General features: G+C 39.6%; 1 protein-coding gene across 3 annotated transcripts in view; it reads right to left on the bottom strand.

The window, feature by feature from the left end:
- Positions 1 to 2,069: 2,069 nt before the first annotated feature.
- SETX (senataxin) overlaps positions 2,070 to 14,550 on the bottom strand; it is a 30,877-nt gene continuing 18,396 nt past the window's right edge. For 2 of the 3 annotated variants that reach the window (XM_054848531.1, XM_054848533.1), the window contains 12 exons: positions 14,095 to 14,251; positions 13,178 to 13,279; positions 12,584 to 12,696; positions 11,790 to 11,861; positions 10,794 to 10,943; positions 10,133 to 10,240; positions 9,067 to 9,254; positions 8,593 to 8,685; positions 7,792 to 7,956; positions 7,199 to 7,297; positions 4,712 to 4,799; positions 2,070 to 3,665 (listed from right to left, as the gene is read on the bottom strand). In XM_054848531.1, coding sequence (XP_054704506.1) covers positions 2,883 to 3,665; positions 4,712 to 4,799; positions 7,199 to 7,297; positions 7,792 to 7,956; positions 8,593 to 8,685; positions 9,067 to 9,254; positions 10,133 to 10,240; positions 10,794 to 10,943; positions 11,790 to 11,861; positions 12,584 to 12,696; positions 13,178 to 13,279; positions 14,095 to 14,251 — 2,118 coding nt within the window. In that variant the 3' untranslated portion in view covers positions 2,070 to 2,882. Of the gene's footprint in view, positions 3,666 to 3,784; positions 3,879 to 4,711; positions 4,800 to 7,198; positions 7,298 to 7,791; positions 7,957 to 8,592; positions 8,686 to 9,066; positions 9,255 to 10,132; positions 10,241 to 10,793; positions 10,944 to 11,789; positions 11,862 to 12,583; positions 12,697 to 13,177; positions 13,280 to 14,094; positions 14,252 to 14,550 lie in introns of all 3 variants that reach the window. The other variant, XR_008580004.1, reaches the window with a different exon arrangement.

The raw sequence follows: 14,550 nt of genomic DNA, 5'->3' as shown, positions 1-14,550 counted from the left end.
TATGCTCAGCAGAAGAGAACAATCACTGAACAACCTCCTGACTGTCACCAGTTCTGAGATGATATTAAATGAATAAAGCAAGTCTACACTCACAGCTTACCAACACTGACTGTCCATCACTACTCAGTATTTCCTAACACACAGTGGAAACAGCAGAGAAGTTATGAAGATTGTACCTAATCCCCATGTTCCCCAGTGCAGATTTATTTGAATTGGTGAGAAACGTGCTTTGGATTGGAGTTTGCCTGGTCTTCCATGTTAGGGTATAGAAGAGCAGGGGAAAAGTGGTTAATTAAAACTACAAACCTACTCCAAGGGGTATGTGAAGAGGGAAAAGTGGTCTAAGTGCAACAGCCCAAACATTTTTTATTCAGGAATACACCATCAGTGATACGGACTGATAGGGTAGCACTGAGCTACCACTGAAAGACTGACAACTCAAGTCAGATAAATCTAGTATTAAATACGCAAAAAAGTCTGAGCCACTGACCATGCCTCAAAGCTGATTTATGGAAAAATGCAGGCGTTATAAAGTACGACCTGTGCGCTGTGTACGTAATACAAGAAAAATCAAATGTTAAACCAAAATTCCTTCCAGCATGTGGTAAGTATAGCTCTCAGAAGAACATGTTTTGAAATGCAGATTGTTTAAAGAGAAAGACAACTAGAAGAAAAGTTTCAGAGAAACGTTCTTTTGACAAAATTGTATTTAATGGCCAGAAAAGCATTTCCTCATTCACACTGTTGCCAGCTTCACTTTATTTACATCAAGACAGTCTAAATGGCTTCCACAGCTATAGGATCCTACAGCCATTTGCGCAACAGCAGCCTTTTTAATGTGCTAAGTAGAAACAGCAGGCAGGTCAGCACAGCCCTGCCAAGAGGAGCCAAGAGGTTTGAAAGATGACAGTATTTTAAATACTCCTACTAACACAAAGGCAAATAACGCCCAGGACATGGATGCTGTGATGTGGGAGCGATGGAAAAGTCCAATTCGTGACAGTCAGATTCATTCAAGCGGCCTTCCTTCTCACCCGAGAGTCACAGCAGTTTTGGAAGCACGTGTACTGCTGACAAGAGAAGGTCAGGGTTCACTGAAGCGATTAAGATTGCAACAGAACATGTAACTAAAGCTAAACAACGCGCACATTCTCATTTCACTTCACAGGCGTCCCAAAGATTCTTGCCCCTTACCTTAAAATGCTCTGTACTACGCGGCACAGCGAGCAGGACAGTCACAGACAGCAACTGAAAGCCTCCCAACACACAGCGCAGTTGCTACCAGTAAAGCACGTTTGTTCCGGGCTTGGATGCGCTAAAGGTCTAAGTTTTAACCGGGAATTACAGTTTGAGCCACAACCTGATGTTTTCTACGGTAAGGCACCTGTACGTCACCGAGCTGGATTGCACACACCTCTTTGGCAGCAGGTTAGAAGGACAAAGCTCACACTAATCACTGCAATGGATGTGTCGGGACAGAAACGTAACTAAGATTATGGCTAAATAAGAGAAGTCTGGCAAGCTCATTTGCTTAGGGAAAGCCACTGCCCTTACAGTGGTTAAGTATACGTCTGTCAGCAAGGGACAGCAGGATACTTACTGCCTGCCTCGTAGCACAGATGCACGGAGACAGCAACCTGGCGCACTCACAAACACCCAACTTGTATTAACGTAGCAAGGTGCTGCATTCTTGGGCAGAAGCGTGCTAGACCACTCTCCACGCAAAACTCTGTGCACTCCTCAAGACAGACATGTACTCCAGAAAAAGGAAGGGATATTTCACAGGGACCCAAAGGCATTCTTTGTAGAAATAATTCCACTTTTATTGTGAAATGTTATGATGAGAGGAAGGCTTTCCTAAAAATAGCTTGGTTTTTTCCTGCCACCCCATTTTACTGGTTATATTTATTCTTCATCAGCACAGTGGAAAGAATCCAGTAATAACACCTAGAATGAACCGTGTGCCCTTTTTATCTCCATAGATCTCCAAAAGCTCCATACAGAGAAACTCACGTGTCACCACCAATAAGCGTTAACTAGATCTTTGACTGAGATTCCACAGTGCTGCCGAATTCTTTGTCACATGGACTCACTGGGACCAAACAGACCTCGTAGGCTTTAATCTGCAGTTTGTGTTGCCACTGCAACAAGAAAATGATTCCAACGAATGAAGCAGCAGTAAGAGCAAAACTCAAGGCACATTTGTATAAATGAAAGCTTTTCCATTCCTATAAAAACAGGCAATAAAATATACAAATTAAGTAGAATTCTCTCCATTCAACCAATATACATCTGCCTTCAGTCTTTCCTGAGGCACTAGTGGAGCACGAGGAACAATCACTGCTACCACGTGTTCAACATTCACTCTTTGCTATCAAATAAATTAGACTTACTAGTGCAAAGGGAAAAAGAAGTCTGGCTGGTTTTTTGATTTTTGTTTGTTTGCTTTTTTTGTTTGGGTGTTGGGGTTGGTTTTTTTTTTTTGCTTTGCTCTGGTTCTTCATAAAAAATTACATCACTAAGAAATTAGCATTTGCACAAGGAAACAAGCAGCTATGTATTTGCCAAATTAAATCTTAAAATAATTTTTTATACTGTACAAATATACATTTTAAACATTTACAATCTTAACTTCCTAGATGACAAAATTCACTGCTCTTCCAAGTAATGCAGCTACCCAACTTTTCTTTTCAAAAGCTCAAAGCCATCAACTGTCAGATGTAAAGTCCCCTTCACAGCTAGGGACAGGATGGGGAAAAAGATGGATCTACTGATAGTAGTGGTATCAATGTAAGGGAGTTCCAGGTGTACTAAATTTAAAATACAGTCCTTGCTAGACAGAAATCCGGGAATAGATTTTCAGTAATGAGCCAATACTGAAGTCAGTGAAAGGTCTTTCTCCGCTTGGCACTGTTTGAGTCTCTGTTCTCTGGTAATTCTTCTGATGTTCTCGTTAAAACATGATAGTCTTTGTTCCACCTACTGCTAGTACTTTGACCTTCTTCACTGTGGGCTTTTGAACTGCTATTTGATACAGAAGCTCTCCAGTCACCCTCGTGCTGAGCTGCATAAGGCGATGTGGAAGGGACATTGCGTTGTCCCATCGTTTGCTGGGGCTTCTTAGAAGTTTCTGTTCCGGAAACGTGATGCCTGGCAGCTGAGGACACATCAAGGCCTTGCTGTGACGTTGACCCTGGATTGCTCCGGGCTGACCGACTGCTGTCTTTTGAGGCCTGCTCCTTCCCTTTTGTTTCGGTTCTACTAGCCATACTTGCCAGCCTTGGGTCCCGTGGTTTCTCTTGATCAGCAGGAAGCGCTGCAGCCTCCACAGGTGCTGAGACACTGCCTCTCCTGGAGTCTGCAGCCCGAGCCCCTTGCGGCTGCTGCAGCTGCCTGCTTCCTTGGGGCACTGCATGGCCAGCGCCTGCAGCGAGTTCCTGCGGGCTGCTGACCTCCCTTGGATGTACAAGCTCAGCCCTCTTGCTACTGGAAGAAGAAGCCTGTGATAGAGGAGACTGCTTTGTCCCTGCTTTGGTCGGGGGTTGTACTGTTGTCCTGAGCTTCAAAATTTTAACAGCATCTTTCCTGTAGTTTTGTTCTGATGTCTTGATAATGGCACCTCTTTTCTGAGCATCCTGAATCAACTCATTCCAGTCTTTATTTTCCTTTAAAAATAGACAAATGACACCCCACCCCCCCAAAAAAAAGAAAACAGTTATCAGAAAGAAATCAACACAAATGGACAGAGGTGTCAGAGGATGCACAACCCCTTTAATAAAGGTACCTGACACAACTGTCATGGAAACCACTGTTATGTTCCTTCTGGAATGGAAGAATCTTATGTTTCACTTGCAAAACAGCAATAGGCACTCTGGCTGCTGTAACACAGGGAAGGTACTTTCAACCATCAGTGAGCTACTACTTGAAATGACAATTCCTATATTTATGAAGGCCAGAAGAGTTCTCTCATACAGAGTGAAACAGGAGCATGGCTTTAATGCCCTCTAGTGGTGCAGCTAACACCCCCCCTTGGAAAAAGAATAAAAATCAAGTTCTGTGAGACATTATGTCTATTCAAGAGCACTCCCCACACATTCAGTGGGCCTTTATAGTCCCCCAAATATGTAATCCTGTTTCAGAAACATCAGTTTCAAAGAGTACAAGCAAAGCATACCCTCAGAAACCACATGACTGCACAAAGCAGCGTCAAAAACAATCATCTGAAGATCAGGGGAATGTTTTGGGGTAGTTTAGTTTTTTACAATCATTTTCCTTGCTCAAGTATCCAGTGACAACTGCAATAGCTGGGGCTGCAGGAACAGTAAGGATCAAGCAGGAATCTATCTCTGCCATCATCCCGTATTACCAGTAGAGAGAAGATTTTTCACAAATCTCCCACTTGAATTGTAAAGGACAATGTTACAATTTAGTTACTAAAAATATTGTGAGAGTAATTTCTAACTTTCCTTCTTGGAAGCAAGGAAAACAGATTTACCTTTTTTTTAAAAAAGAAAAAAGCTTTTAGGACAGTTACAGCCAAAGCTTTCTAAGAGAACCCTTTGGAAGCCTGGACCGTACTAATTTAACAATACTCTAGAAAAGGGTCCCCTCTCAGACTGGAGCAGTCTGAGTACGGTTTTCACTTCCCCAACCCCTGACCTGACACGAAAGGGTGGATCACAGAAGATCATTTGATTAACACTATACCTACCATGAGCGTTTTCAGTCTTCCAAGGATGAAGAGGCTGAATCTGGCTCGGGTAATCGTAACGTTCAGACGCTGAAGGCTTGCCAGAAACCTAGGTGACAAGACCAAACTAAGCTCCTAAACTACTTCTTCCAAGAGGCTTAAGTGTTATGAGAAAAAGAGGTAATATTCAATTTCAGTGAAAAGTAACAGAAACAGTTACAAAGAAGGCGGCAGTTTGTGACCCATTCCCAGATCCCACTGCAGCAGCCCTGCCTTACACGAAGGGCTTTGCATCAACTGCGTTTTCTTTCTTTCATCACACTGATTCCTTGCAGGGAATTCCAGGTCTTTCCAGCTCTTGCCGATGATGTTTCCTTTCTTAGAGCAAATCCCCTCTTAATGCCAACCACTGCTTCCTTAAATGTTCCTCAAAGTACAGAAGACATCAACCTCACTTCACCTATCAAGACTTTAAGCTTCTTTTTGACTTGAACTGAAATAGATTAATAATATTTGGCGTGATTAATGGGAAATTTTTCTACTGAAATACTGAACGCTGGACATGAATATTTTATTTTAAAGGTGACCTGCACTGGAAGCACATGAAGGAAGACTTTTGCTTTGTCATGCTTCAACAGTGAAAAGTATACTATTGCAGAAGAAAGTCTGTATTTGCACTATAAAAATTGTCTAGTCTGTTTTTGTGGGATCACAAACCAAGGTACCGAAACCTAAACAAACAAATGCTTAGTGTATTCTTAAAGGTTAATTTCTGTTAGGGCTTATCTACCAAAACTCAAAAAAAGGTTTGTGAAACTAACATCAACTATTTCTTCTGTAATGAAAAAGCTCCCCAAATGCACAAATTATTCTATACTAACAAAGTCTGCAATAAAAAAAATTTAAGTCCTTATACAACTTTGTTTGAACAGGTTGAACATCAACGCCTGGTACCGCAGTACTCACAGCCCCTGCAGTAACACTGCAAAAGCCCCTGAGCCACCCCAGAAAATTTGGGCAGTGCAGGGGGAAAAAAAAAAAAAAAAAAATAGAGAAGCAAGAAGCAGACTGGGGGAGTGGATCCAGCAGCACAGATATTATAGTTCTCTAGGTCTTGGGGGAAGAAAAAAAATGGATCTTGAAAGACTATTAAATAGTCCTAACAGTTTTTAAAGCTGAAAGATGACAAGACTATTTTCTCGGGAAAGAAAAAAAAATGTTTTGTCATTTCTTGGACAGTTTTCTCCTGCCTTTACAAGTTACTTTCAGAGTAAATTTAATGCTGGACTAGCAACCTTGGAGATCAAAATACCTTGCTCAGCTACAAGATCATAGGTAAGGGTGATGCAAACTTTCCCATCACACCTTGCCAATGGCACTTGACTCTGAAACAGAGATGTTCAAGTCATCAGTATGTACAGCTTCTAAGGCATTGCACTGCCAAAGCTTCAATATAGCTTCAACACAGTAAGCTGGAAAGTTTTCTTCCAAAAGAACAGATGGGGTTAAATCCTGTGTCAGCCAAAAGAACTGGCAGGTTCCAGCTGCCTTCAGCTTCCAAACCTCAACCAATCAGATTAAGAAATCTCCAAAAAGCATTATTGTTGTTTACTATAGGATTTGGATTCTTTCTCTTCCCAAAGTAGCATGGATCAGCACAATAAAAAGCCCTTTATCTACCAATTAGAAAATTAGTATCAGAGAAACATAAGTAGCTTAGTGAAACCTGGTATGAAGAAGCAAAGATTTTTGTTTATGGGAACAGACCTCCCATAGTTTAACTTAAAAGCCAATGAACTATGAGGTGGCATATTTCCGCTACCTTTTTTTAAACTAAAATGATTCCTAAGTTACAGAAACAAATCGACAACTACTGTAGTGGTCGGGGGGTAAACAGCACAGCCAGTATCTAGTTCCATTTCAGACACGAAAACCCCATATAAAATTATCAAACCTGTAATCTTGAATCAAGACCTGCTCCAAATCTCCTCCTAACTCAACAATCACATTCAACTACAAATCACAGATCCAGCTCATCTGCATCACACTCCTAGCAACATATATAACTAGTTAACAATACTTTTACAGACAGAATGCTATATTAATAGGATAGTGACAGTCACAGAAAATGGATTTCATTATAAGAGAGCAGTAATCAGAAAGTTACAATATATATCAAAAGCTACAAGAAAAATAACTGCTGCAGTACTAATGCAAAGAGCCAAGTTCCCCAGATCAATCCTGCCAAACCGAAACAGTGACAGGCTAAGGGAGCCACAAAAATTCATCAGCATGCAACGCAGAACACAATACTTAACGTTTCCGTGGCCCTTTTGTTCAGAGATCTCAAACCAGTAACATTAATTCATGCATTAAGATACCCTTTTATTTGCTGGCTGTGGTGACTTGTTCTCTAATAACTTTCTTACTGGTTGTATTAAAAAATATGACTATAGCTAGAGCATCTCATTGGAAACGGGACTTGCAAATCACCGAAGAGAAACATACCCAATTGATCCTTTAGTGCTGTTTGCCCGGACACACGTCACTATGATGCAATCTTTTTCTCGTCCCTGGAATGCATCCACTGTGTCCACTTCTCCCGGGCTGTTGAAGAAAGAATTAGCAAGCTGTTAAATTATGTTAGTTGAATTTTTAAGCAACACACTGATGCAAATAATCTAAACGCTATTCTGAATGATCAACTGTCAAAATAAATCCAGGATATATTTCTGTTTCAGTGTATGAAAAGATTCGGTGTAGGAACCTAAAGCTAAATTTCCTTTTCTGAGGCCAGCATCATTGTTGAAAAGCTGTTCAGGTCTGTATAGCTTGGAATTTTAGGTTTTCTTTTCAATGAGCTTTATTCAGAACAGCAATATAATCAAAGCATCTATACAAGTAATAATTAAGGAATGGTTCAAAGAGGTCATGCGTGTTTTAAGCAAAAGGCTTGCACGTTTCCTTCAAAGGCACAATTAAGTACAGATTTTGGTAGTGCAGAAGAAAAATTTGAGAGTCTTTGCCATTATTTTAGGAGGATAAACAAAGGACTACCATGCAAGAGCCAAGTCCCATTTGAAACCTCATTGTTTCTTTACCTGTTATTCTTAAACACTCTGTCCAGCTGTTCTTGAATTTTCTTTTTCTGCGCGCTGTAAGGGGTAATTATTCCAATGCGACGGAGACCCAGATCCTTCCTTTTTTCTTTAATTGTTCTAATTAATTCCATGACCAGCTTCACTTCCTGGGGATTACTAAAAGAACTGAACAAGACAGAATGGAAACATTATAGGAATATGTTTGACAGCTCTTTCAAATTCAACGCTTCAGTCCAATTTCTAGGAGGATTGCAAGTCAAAGCCCCCGTCTTGAACTTCTGCAGCCTCCTTCACACAGAGGCTCACAGAACTTCACAAGCAGGCGCTGACGAGGGGGACTCAACACTGAGAAGTGCTAGCAGTGAAAGGCTGCACTTCGGATTCCCTTAAAACTACACAGCTTTGCTTTCCTTACAGGATAGGCAAAAGGGAGGACTGAGCCTGCCACCTTCTGGCATTACCCCAGCATGCAGCTGTGAAAGGAAAATCACTGACAAAAAATACTATAAATCAGGAATTCAAACTGTTACTAGTGTTAGCACAGACTGTAGGCATTCACCAGCATCTAGCAGATAGTCAACCTATGATCAAAACCAGTTTTAGATTAAAAAAACCAAACCAAAAAACTTTTAACACCTGCTTTTAGTAATTTTTTTTTTTTTTTTAAATTAAATCAAGTTGAAAATGTAGTTCTTACTACTTAATGCATATTGGGAACAATAGAGGACAGAAGATAACTCTTCTGCAGGTAATGAATTCTCAGCAAATCTAAAATCTGGCAGAGTAGAATGCAGGACTTACTCATTGTCTCGCTCCTCACGACCATCTCCTACATCAAAAATAAGGTAGGGCTGGAATGGCCACTCTGAAGAACATCTGTTCTCTTCCGTTGCTCTGTAAATAACATTTTTATCACCAGGTAACCATATAGAATTTCTAAGAACTGATATTTAATTTATTTACACCACGGTTATCAAACACAAGCAACTTTCAGCTCCCCTCCCTCCCCACCCCAGTCCTTAATTTTCACTGATATCTGCATATACTGAGGCCTGAAAATGAACTCTAAGCAGTAAGTATACTCAATTTTAAGTGATCTAGTTAACTTAGGTGTCACCGCCAGCACTAACAAGAGATAGAATGCAAGTTTTCTCCCATCAAGCATCTTCCCCTCTCCACAACCTCAAGAATTTTTAGACTCAAAAGAATATCCTGATACGAAAAGGCTTCTTTGAAATACCCCCTGCTCGGAAAGGAGAATAGAACACTACTCACTTGTCAGTCTTCAGAGCCCTGCCATAAACATAATTGGATGGGAAGAGGCAGATGTCAGGGTGCATCCTGTACTGCACAGTCAGCTGCACAACTGGCAGGCTTCGTAAAACATTCTTCTGTACTTGCTCCTCCAGGTGCCTGTGGAGGCGTGCCATCAAGGACTGATCGTAGCCATATTCCTGAGCTTTCTGCCAGAGCAAAAACATGAGACTGACTTCTGGAGAATTAGGTCTCAAATTAACTACAGGAATTTGCTTTTTGGACTTCAAACTATTTGGTATTTTCTTTTAAACTTCTAAATCACTGACAAAATGACAACTACTTGCACTTGAATTTTCTGTTTGGTTACTCTTATTATTTCAGTAGAGATCACCTACATAAATGTGAATTTTTGTCAGCATAGTTTTCAGCAAGACGACTTTCCTTTGTAAGTCACAACACAGTAAAATTTTAAAAACACGAATAACGAAAAGCAAGATCTTCCAGGTGGGATCTCGTTAAACAAGCACACAGCCTCCAGATAATTTACCCTTATAGAGAAGCCAGTCTGTTTTTCCTCTCCTTTATCAGATGTTTAAAGCAGTCCTCCTTACCATTGGATACAAGAAAGTGCTCCTATATGTTCACGCTTAGAACACGTATGTAGGGTGAGGAAGTCCCCATACAAACAAGCAGTCTTCATCCTCCATTCCTTCAGGAACGTGACACTCAAGCTCACACGATGAAATAACAAGAGTCTGCCGCAATACAGTGTCCATCACAAACCAAGTGTCCAGTTGCTCTTAAGTTTGCGTTGCCACAGCAATTCTTAACCGTGCATGAAATCGGTTTTAAGCTACACCAGGGAAGTCTATAGAGGTTGCACTCACATATCTGTATTAGCTTTATTCACACATTTGCGTATTGCCATGGTCTCCATATAACAGAGACTAAACGTGGCAGGGCAAAAGTTATTGTCTGATATGCATCATGATCTGACATTGCAGCATCTTTTTTCCTTTCTACATAATTTCTATATACTGTTCTTATACTATATAGCACAAAAAAATACAGTTAGAACACTTACTACTGATTTTACAGTAGGAGGGAGTTGTCTGGGATCTCCAACAAGGACAAGTTTATTACAGCGATGGATCAGTGGAATCAGTGTTTCAACCTCACAGGACTGCCCTGCCTTTTGTACATGCAAACAGGAGAAAAAGTAGAAGTTGTAAGCAAAGGAGGGAAGTATGTTAAATTTCCTGTAACACAGCCAGAATAACTCAGAAATGCTTTTTAAGGCTTCAAAACAATCAAACAAACAAAAAACAACTCACCAAAAAAAACACAAAAGAAAGAAAAAAATACTTTTCTCCCTAAGAAAAAAACTCCAAAGAGATTCTTCTTTTATAATTAAATACACAGAGCTCTCTCCGAACACATACAAATATAACCCAACCATCTGGAAACCTCTACAGCAAGAACCACGCTTTAGCCATGATTTTTAAGTAAAAGCTGTCTGCCATTAAAGCACCAAATAAGTCAGAAAAAGCAGCAATTAAAAGTTATTCTTTCTTCTTACAGCTCCACACGGCAGGACAGGCTGGTTATCAGTTAAAAGGTGGCGATGGGGCAGTCAATCCACAATACATTACACCAGCAGCCAAACAATCACACATAGCTTAAGCAGAGAGCAACGCAGACCTTTAGAGGAGGAACATGCTGTAGTTCTAAACAGCTTTACTGACCTCATCCACGATGACACAGCTGAAAGGATCAAGTCCTTGCCGCCAAAAAGCGGATTCCAGCAGACTTCCTCCACTCGTGCTCAGTGTGCAGCAGATGATGTCAGACTCCAAGATGATATCCACCTGTACTTTCTGAGAGTGCCCCCGAACCTTCAAGTACAACAGGACACCATGTTTCCTCTTCCCTTTTAGTTTTCTTGAATCACCTTAGAGCAATTTCTAACTGCCTGGACAATTCTAACTGCCAAACAGATCAGGCATAATGCATCATCCCAACGAAACTATCTCCATTATTACAAATGAAAGTCACAAGTTGGCTTGACTGAAGTGTTACTCTCACTTTAAATTACACCACCTTTGAGGTGGCAAACTGGAAAGAACTACTTTATCTCTACAGCTATGCAATCCAGACACAGTAACTGCGAGCAAAGTATAGCTTGCCATCACATTTGTGACTCCAAGCCTCCATGACCATTAAAAGTCTGCATATATTGTTAAAGATGAACCTTCATTCAGCTCATGGTTCGTGCTAGTCAGCCTTAATTACTCATTTTGCTGTCAGTGCTTATTTCCACTTTCAAACCTATCCGTTTCCACACACAGGAAAAAAATCTTCCAGCTGCTGCTTTACTTAGAAACATTTAAAAGTATCTCAGTCCCAGTAGGACTGTAAGGGGTGTGAAAGTGGTGATGAAGATACATCCTGGAGAGTGAGGATTCTATTACCTGTTTTGCTAAACATACATTTTGTTTAAAATTAACTGTAAGGAGTGTTCGGGGTTTTTTTTTTCCCCAATATGCAGCCAGAGTACACCTAGCTTTCACACCAGGCTGTCCATAACTTACTCTGCTTGTGATCTTTATCTATTTACCTACTACTTTATAAATACTCTCAGCAACATCAAAACCAAATCTCCACCACAATTAAAGGATACCAAGTATATAAATAGATTAGCCGAGGTTTATTAAAGAGCTGCCCTAAAGATAAATTCCTACCTCCTTTAGTTGAGAAGCAAGCTGCTGTCTCTCCTTTGAAAGTCTGCCGATTTCATCATCTAACAATTGACTCTGGATGCGGGCAGATGAGACAGAAGAGAAACCACAGAAATATCAGGAATTACAACACATTTCCCATACACCTTTTTTCCTCCCATGCCCTCATTCATTTTCTAAACATTTGGACTTGTTCAGTCTGTCTTTTAATACCAAACATGCCCGAAAAAGCTGATCAGTTTCTTAGAAAATAGTCAACGTATTTAGGCTTCCCATACACAATACTACACTTTACATTTCTGTGCAACTGACAAAGCAGTTTACCATCAGAAATCTGTAATTTGAGCACAAATGCCAAGTTTTTAGTTAAAAAAAATAAACAAACCACACACCACACCATGGAAAACTTCAAGTGCAACACATATCCCAAAATCTCCGATTGCAAGGTATCTTACTACCACCAGTTAAACAGAGCTTTTAAGTACACAAGGTAAATCATTAAGTTTTATAAATACAGCTACACTGGTGATAAACCTAAATGAAGACAACTGAACACCAGAGCAAGAAGCAGCATGACTGACCTGCTGAAAATACCAGTATAAACAGACACAAAAAAATTTCTGATGTAAAAGTTCCTCGTTCTCTTTCATGGCACTAACGTTTCCATTAGTTGAAAAAGCAAGTGAAGAGACAGTTAGTGCTTAGAGATGGCATTAAGAGGAAGAGTTCTTTTTGCATGCAGTTATGAATACAAACAAAAGACACAAACAGGATTAAAAATACTATCATCTTTCTACCTCCCTCTTCTCACATCTGTGCATGGCCCGCTGACGAGACAGCATGTCCAGCTGTTGATCCAGAGCTGCTTTTTTCTTCTGAATATCCTGGTCACCGTCAGCTGGCTTCCGTTCTGTAATAAAACAAAGGAAGACATACAGGAGTAATAAAAAAACCCATTACAATAACACTTGCTCTCAGTCATGCATCTTAAGTTATTAAAAATAAATGGAAAAACTCAATTTTGTTGCATTTTCCCTTTTTCTATTGAGGTTTTATCTTGTAAAAGATAATGAGACTTGGTTCCAACTGTAGCTCTCAAATGCTGCATAGCCACATTGCTTATAAATGATGGCTTTAACATGCATTTAATGTAGTTCCTTTAAAAAAAAAAAAAAAACAAGAAGTCTTGCTTATTTCTTTGGTTTTGCTTAGACTTTAGGCCATATGTAAGCTGACACTTTCACACTAAGATTGAGAAAAACAACACTTATGAAGCGCTGTTGCAGAAAAATCTTTTACCAGCTCTTCCTTCTTAAAGAACACATAGTCCCAAGCGTAAAACATCATCAAGGTCTTACAGAAGACTGAAGTCCAATTTGCATGTTACTTACTCATTCTATGTTCAACTTGCTTATCCAGGCTAAATCCCCGCACTTCACTGTTGATTGCTTTTTCAGCACCAAGTCGCACTAATTTGATATCACCACAATTTCCTGTTTACAAAATCAGAATCAAAATACTTTTAGATTGGTCCAATCATCTCTGCACTTTGGTATGAGGGGGAAAAAAATAAATTTAAACATCATGGATATCAAACAAGGCTTTTCCTTTTCTGCTTTTCAAGGGTTTGCAACAATTTGTTTGTACTTATCCGAACGCAGCTACAAAATAATTCAGTAATTTCAAACTCTGAAAAAAAAAGATGTTGCCTATGTTTTAGTGGTGGCCACCAGTTAGGAATGTTATTTTGAATTAACAGAAATACCTCATATTCTCAGGCTTCTTTAGCTAAGACTTACAGAATTCCTAAGTTAGAAAACTACTGAGTACCACCAGTCCAGCTGGTAAGTCAATAGCAAATCAACATTTGGTAACAATGCAGATTTTTTTTTCCCCACTACATACCAGATGCCTTGTTCAGAATTCATCTACTTTGTATTAGTCACAAAATTTTCATCAGTTTGTTTAGCATGATCAGTGAAATCTAATTTTATTCAAAAGCAAGGTAATAGTTCTTATATTCAAATTTTTAAGGATTACTTAAAACCTGGTGAACTGAAACTAACACTATAAGGAAAGGGTCAGTGTCTATATAAAGACAAAGTGCAATTTATTTTAAAAAATATAATACACCTTGTAGAAAAGCACATTAAAATTAATAACAGTATGAGGATGTACCAATTGTGTTCTGCAATAGACAAGAGCTGCTTAGAGTAGCATATAAGTATTATATGTAATCAACTGTTCCAGTTTCTCCTTCAGGTTTTGTCTATTTAACATACGAATAGAATTTTAAAATAAACCATACCCAAAGGCTCCTGTCTGTTTTGGCATTTTTCCTTAAATGCAACGATGATCTTTTTCATGAGTTCATCAACAGCAGCATTTGATGGTGCACAAACTAGAAAACGGTTTGGCTTGATCTTGGAATTTGTTTTTTGAGTTGCTTTCTCATTCCTAGTGTTCTGCAGATTAATTAACAATAAACCAAAACAGCCTCTTTAGACGTTTTCAACTGTGATTTAAAAGCCAGACTGTATGCTCATCTTAATCAGCATGCAGAGTCTGGTGACTACTGCACCCAAATATCTCCTAAGGTATGTCTTACATTGAGTAAGAAGTCAAACCTATTAATACTATTTGCATAAATCCCCTTCAACAATGATGTACTTGAATCTACTGGATGCTAATATGAAAACCATTAAATGGGACAGGCCAAATGAGGGGTTTTTATGTAACAAGTGTTTATACTACTGATAGTGCA

Source organism: Grus americana, chromosome 20, assembly GCF_028858705.1.
Source record: "Grus americana isolate bGruAme1 chromosome 20, bGruAme1.mat, whole genome shotgun sequence".
Classification (NCBI taxonomy): Eukaryota; Metazoa; Chordata; class Aves; order Gruiformes; family Gruidae; genus Grus; species Grus americana.
Note: the sequence above shows the minus strand (reverse complement) of the source record. Positions and strands in the feature narration are given on the sequence as shown.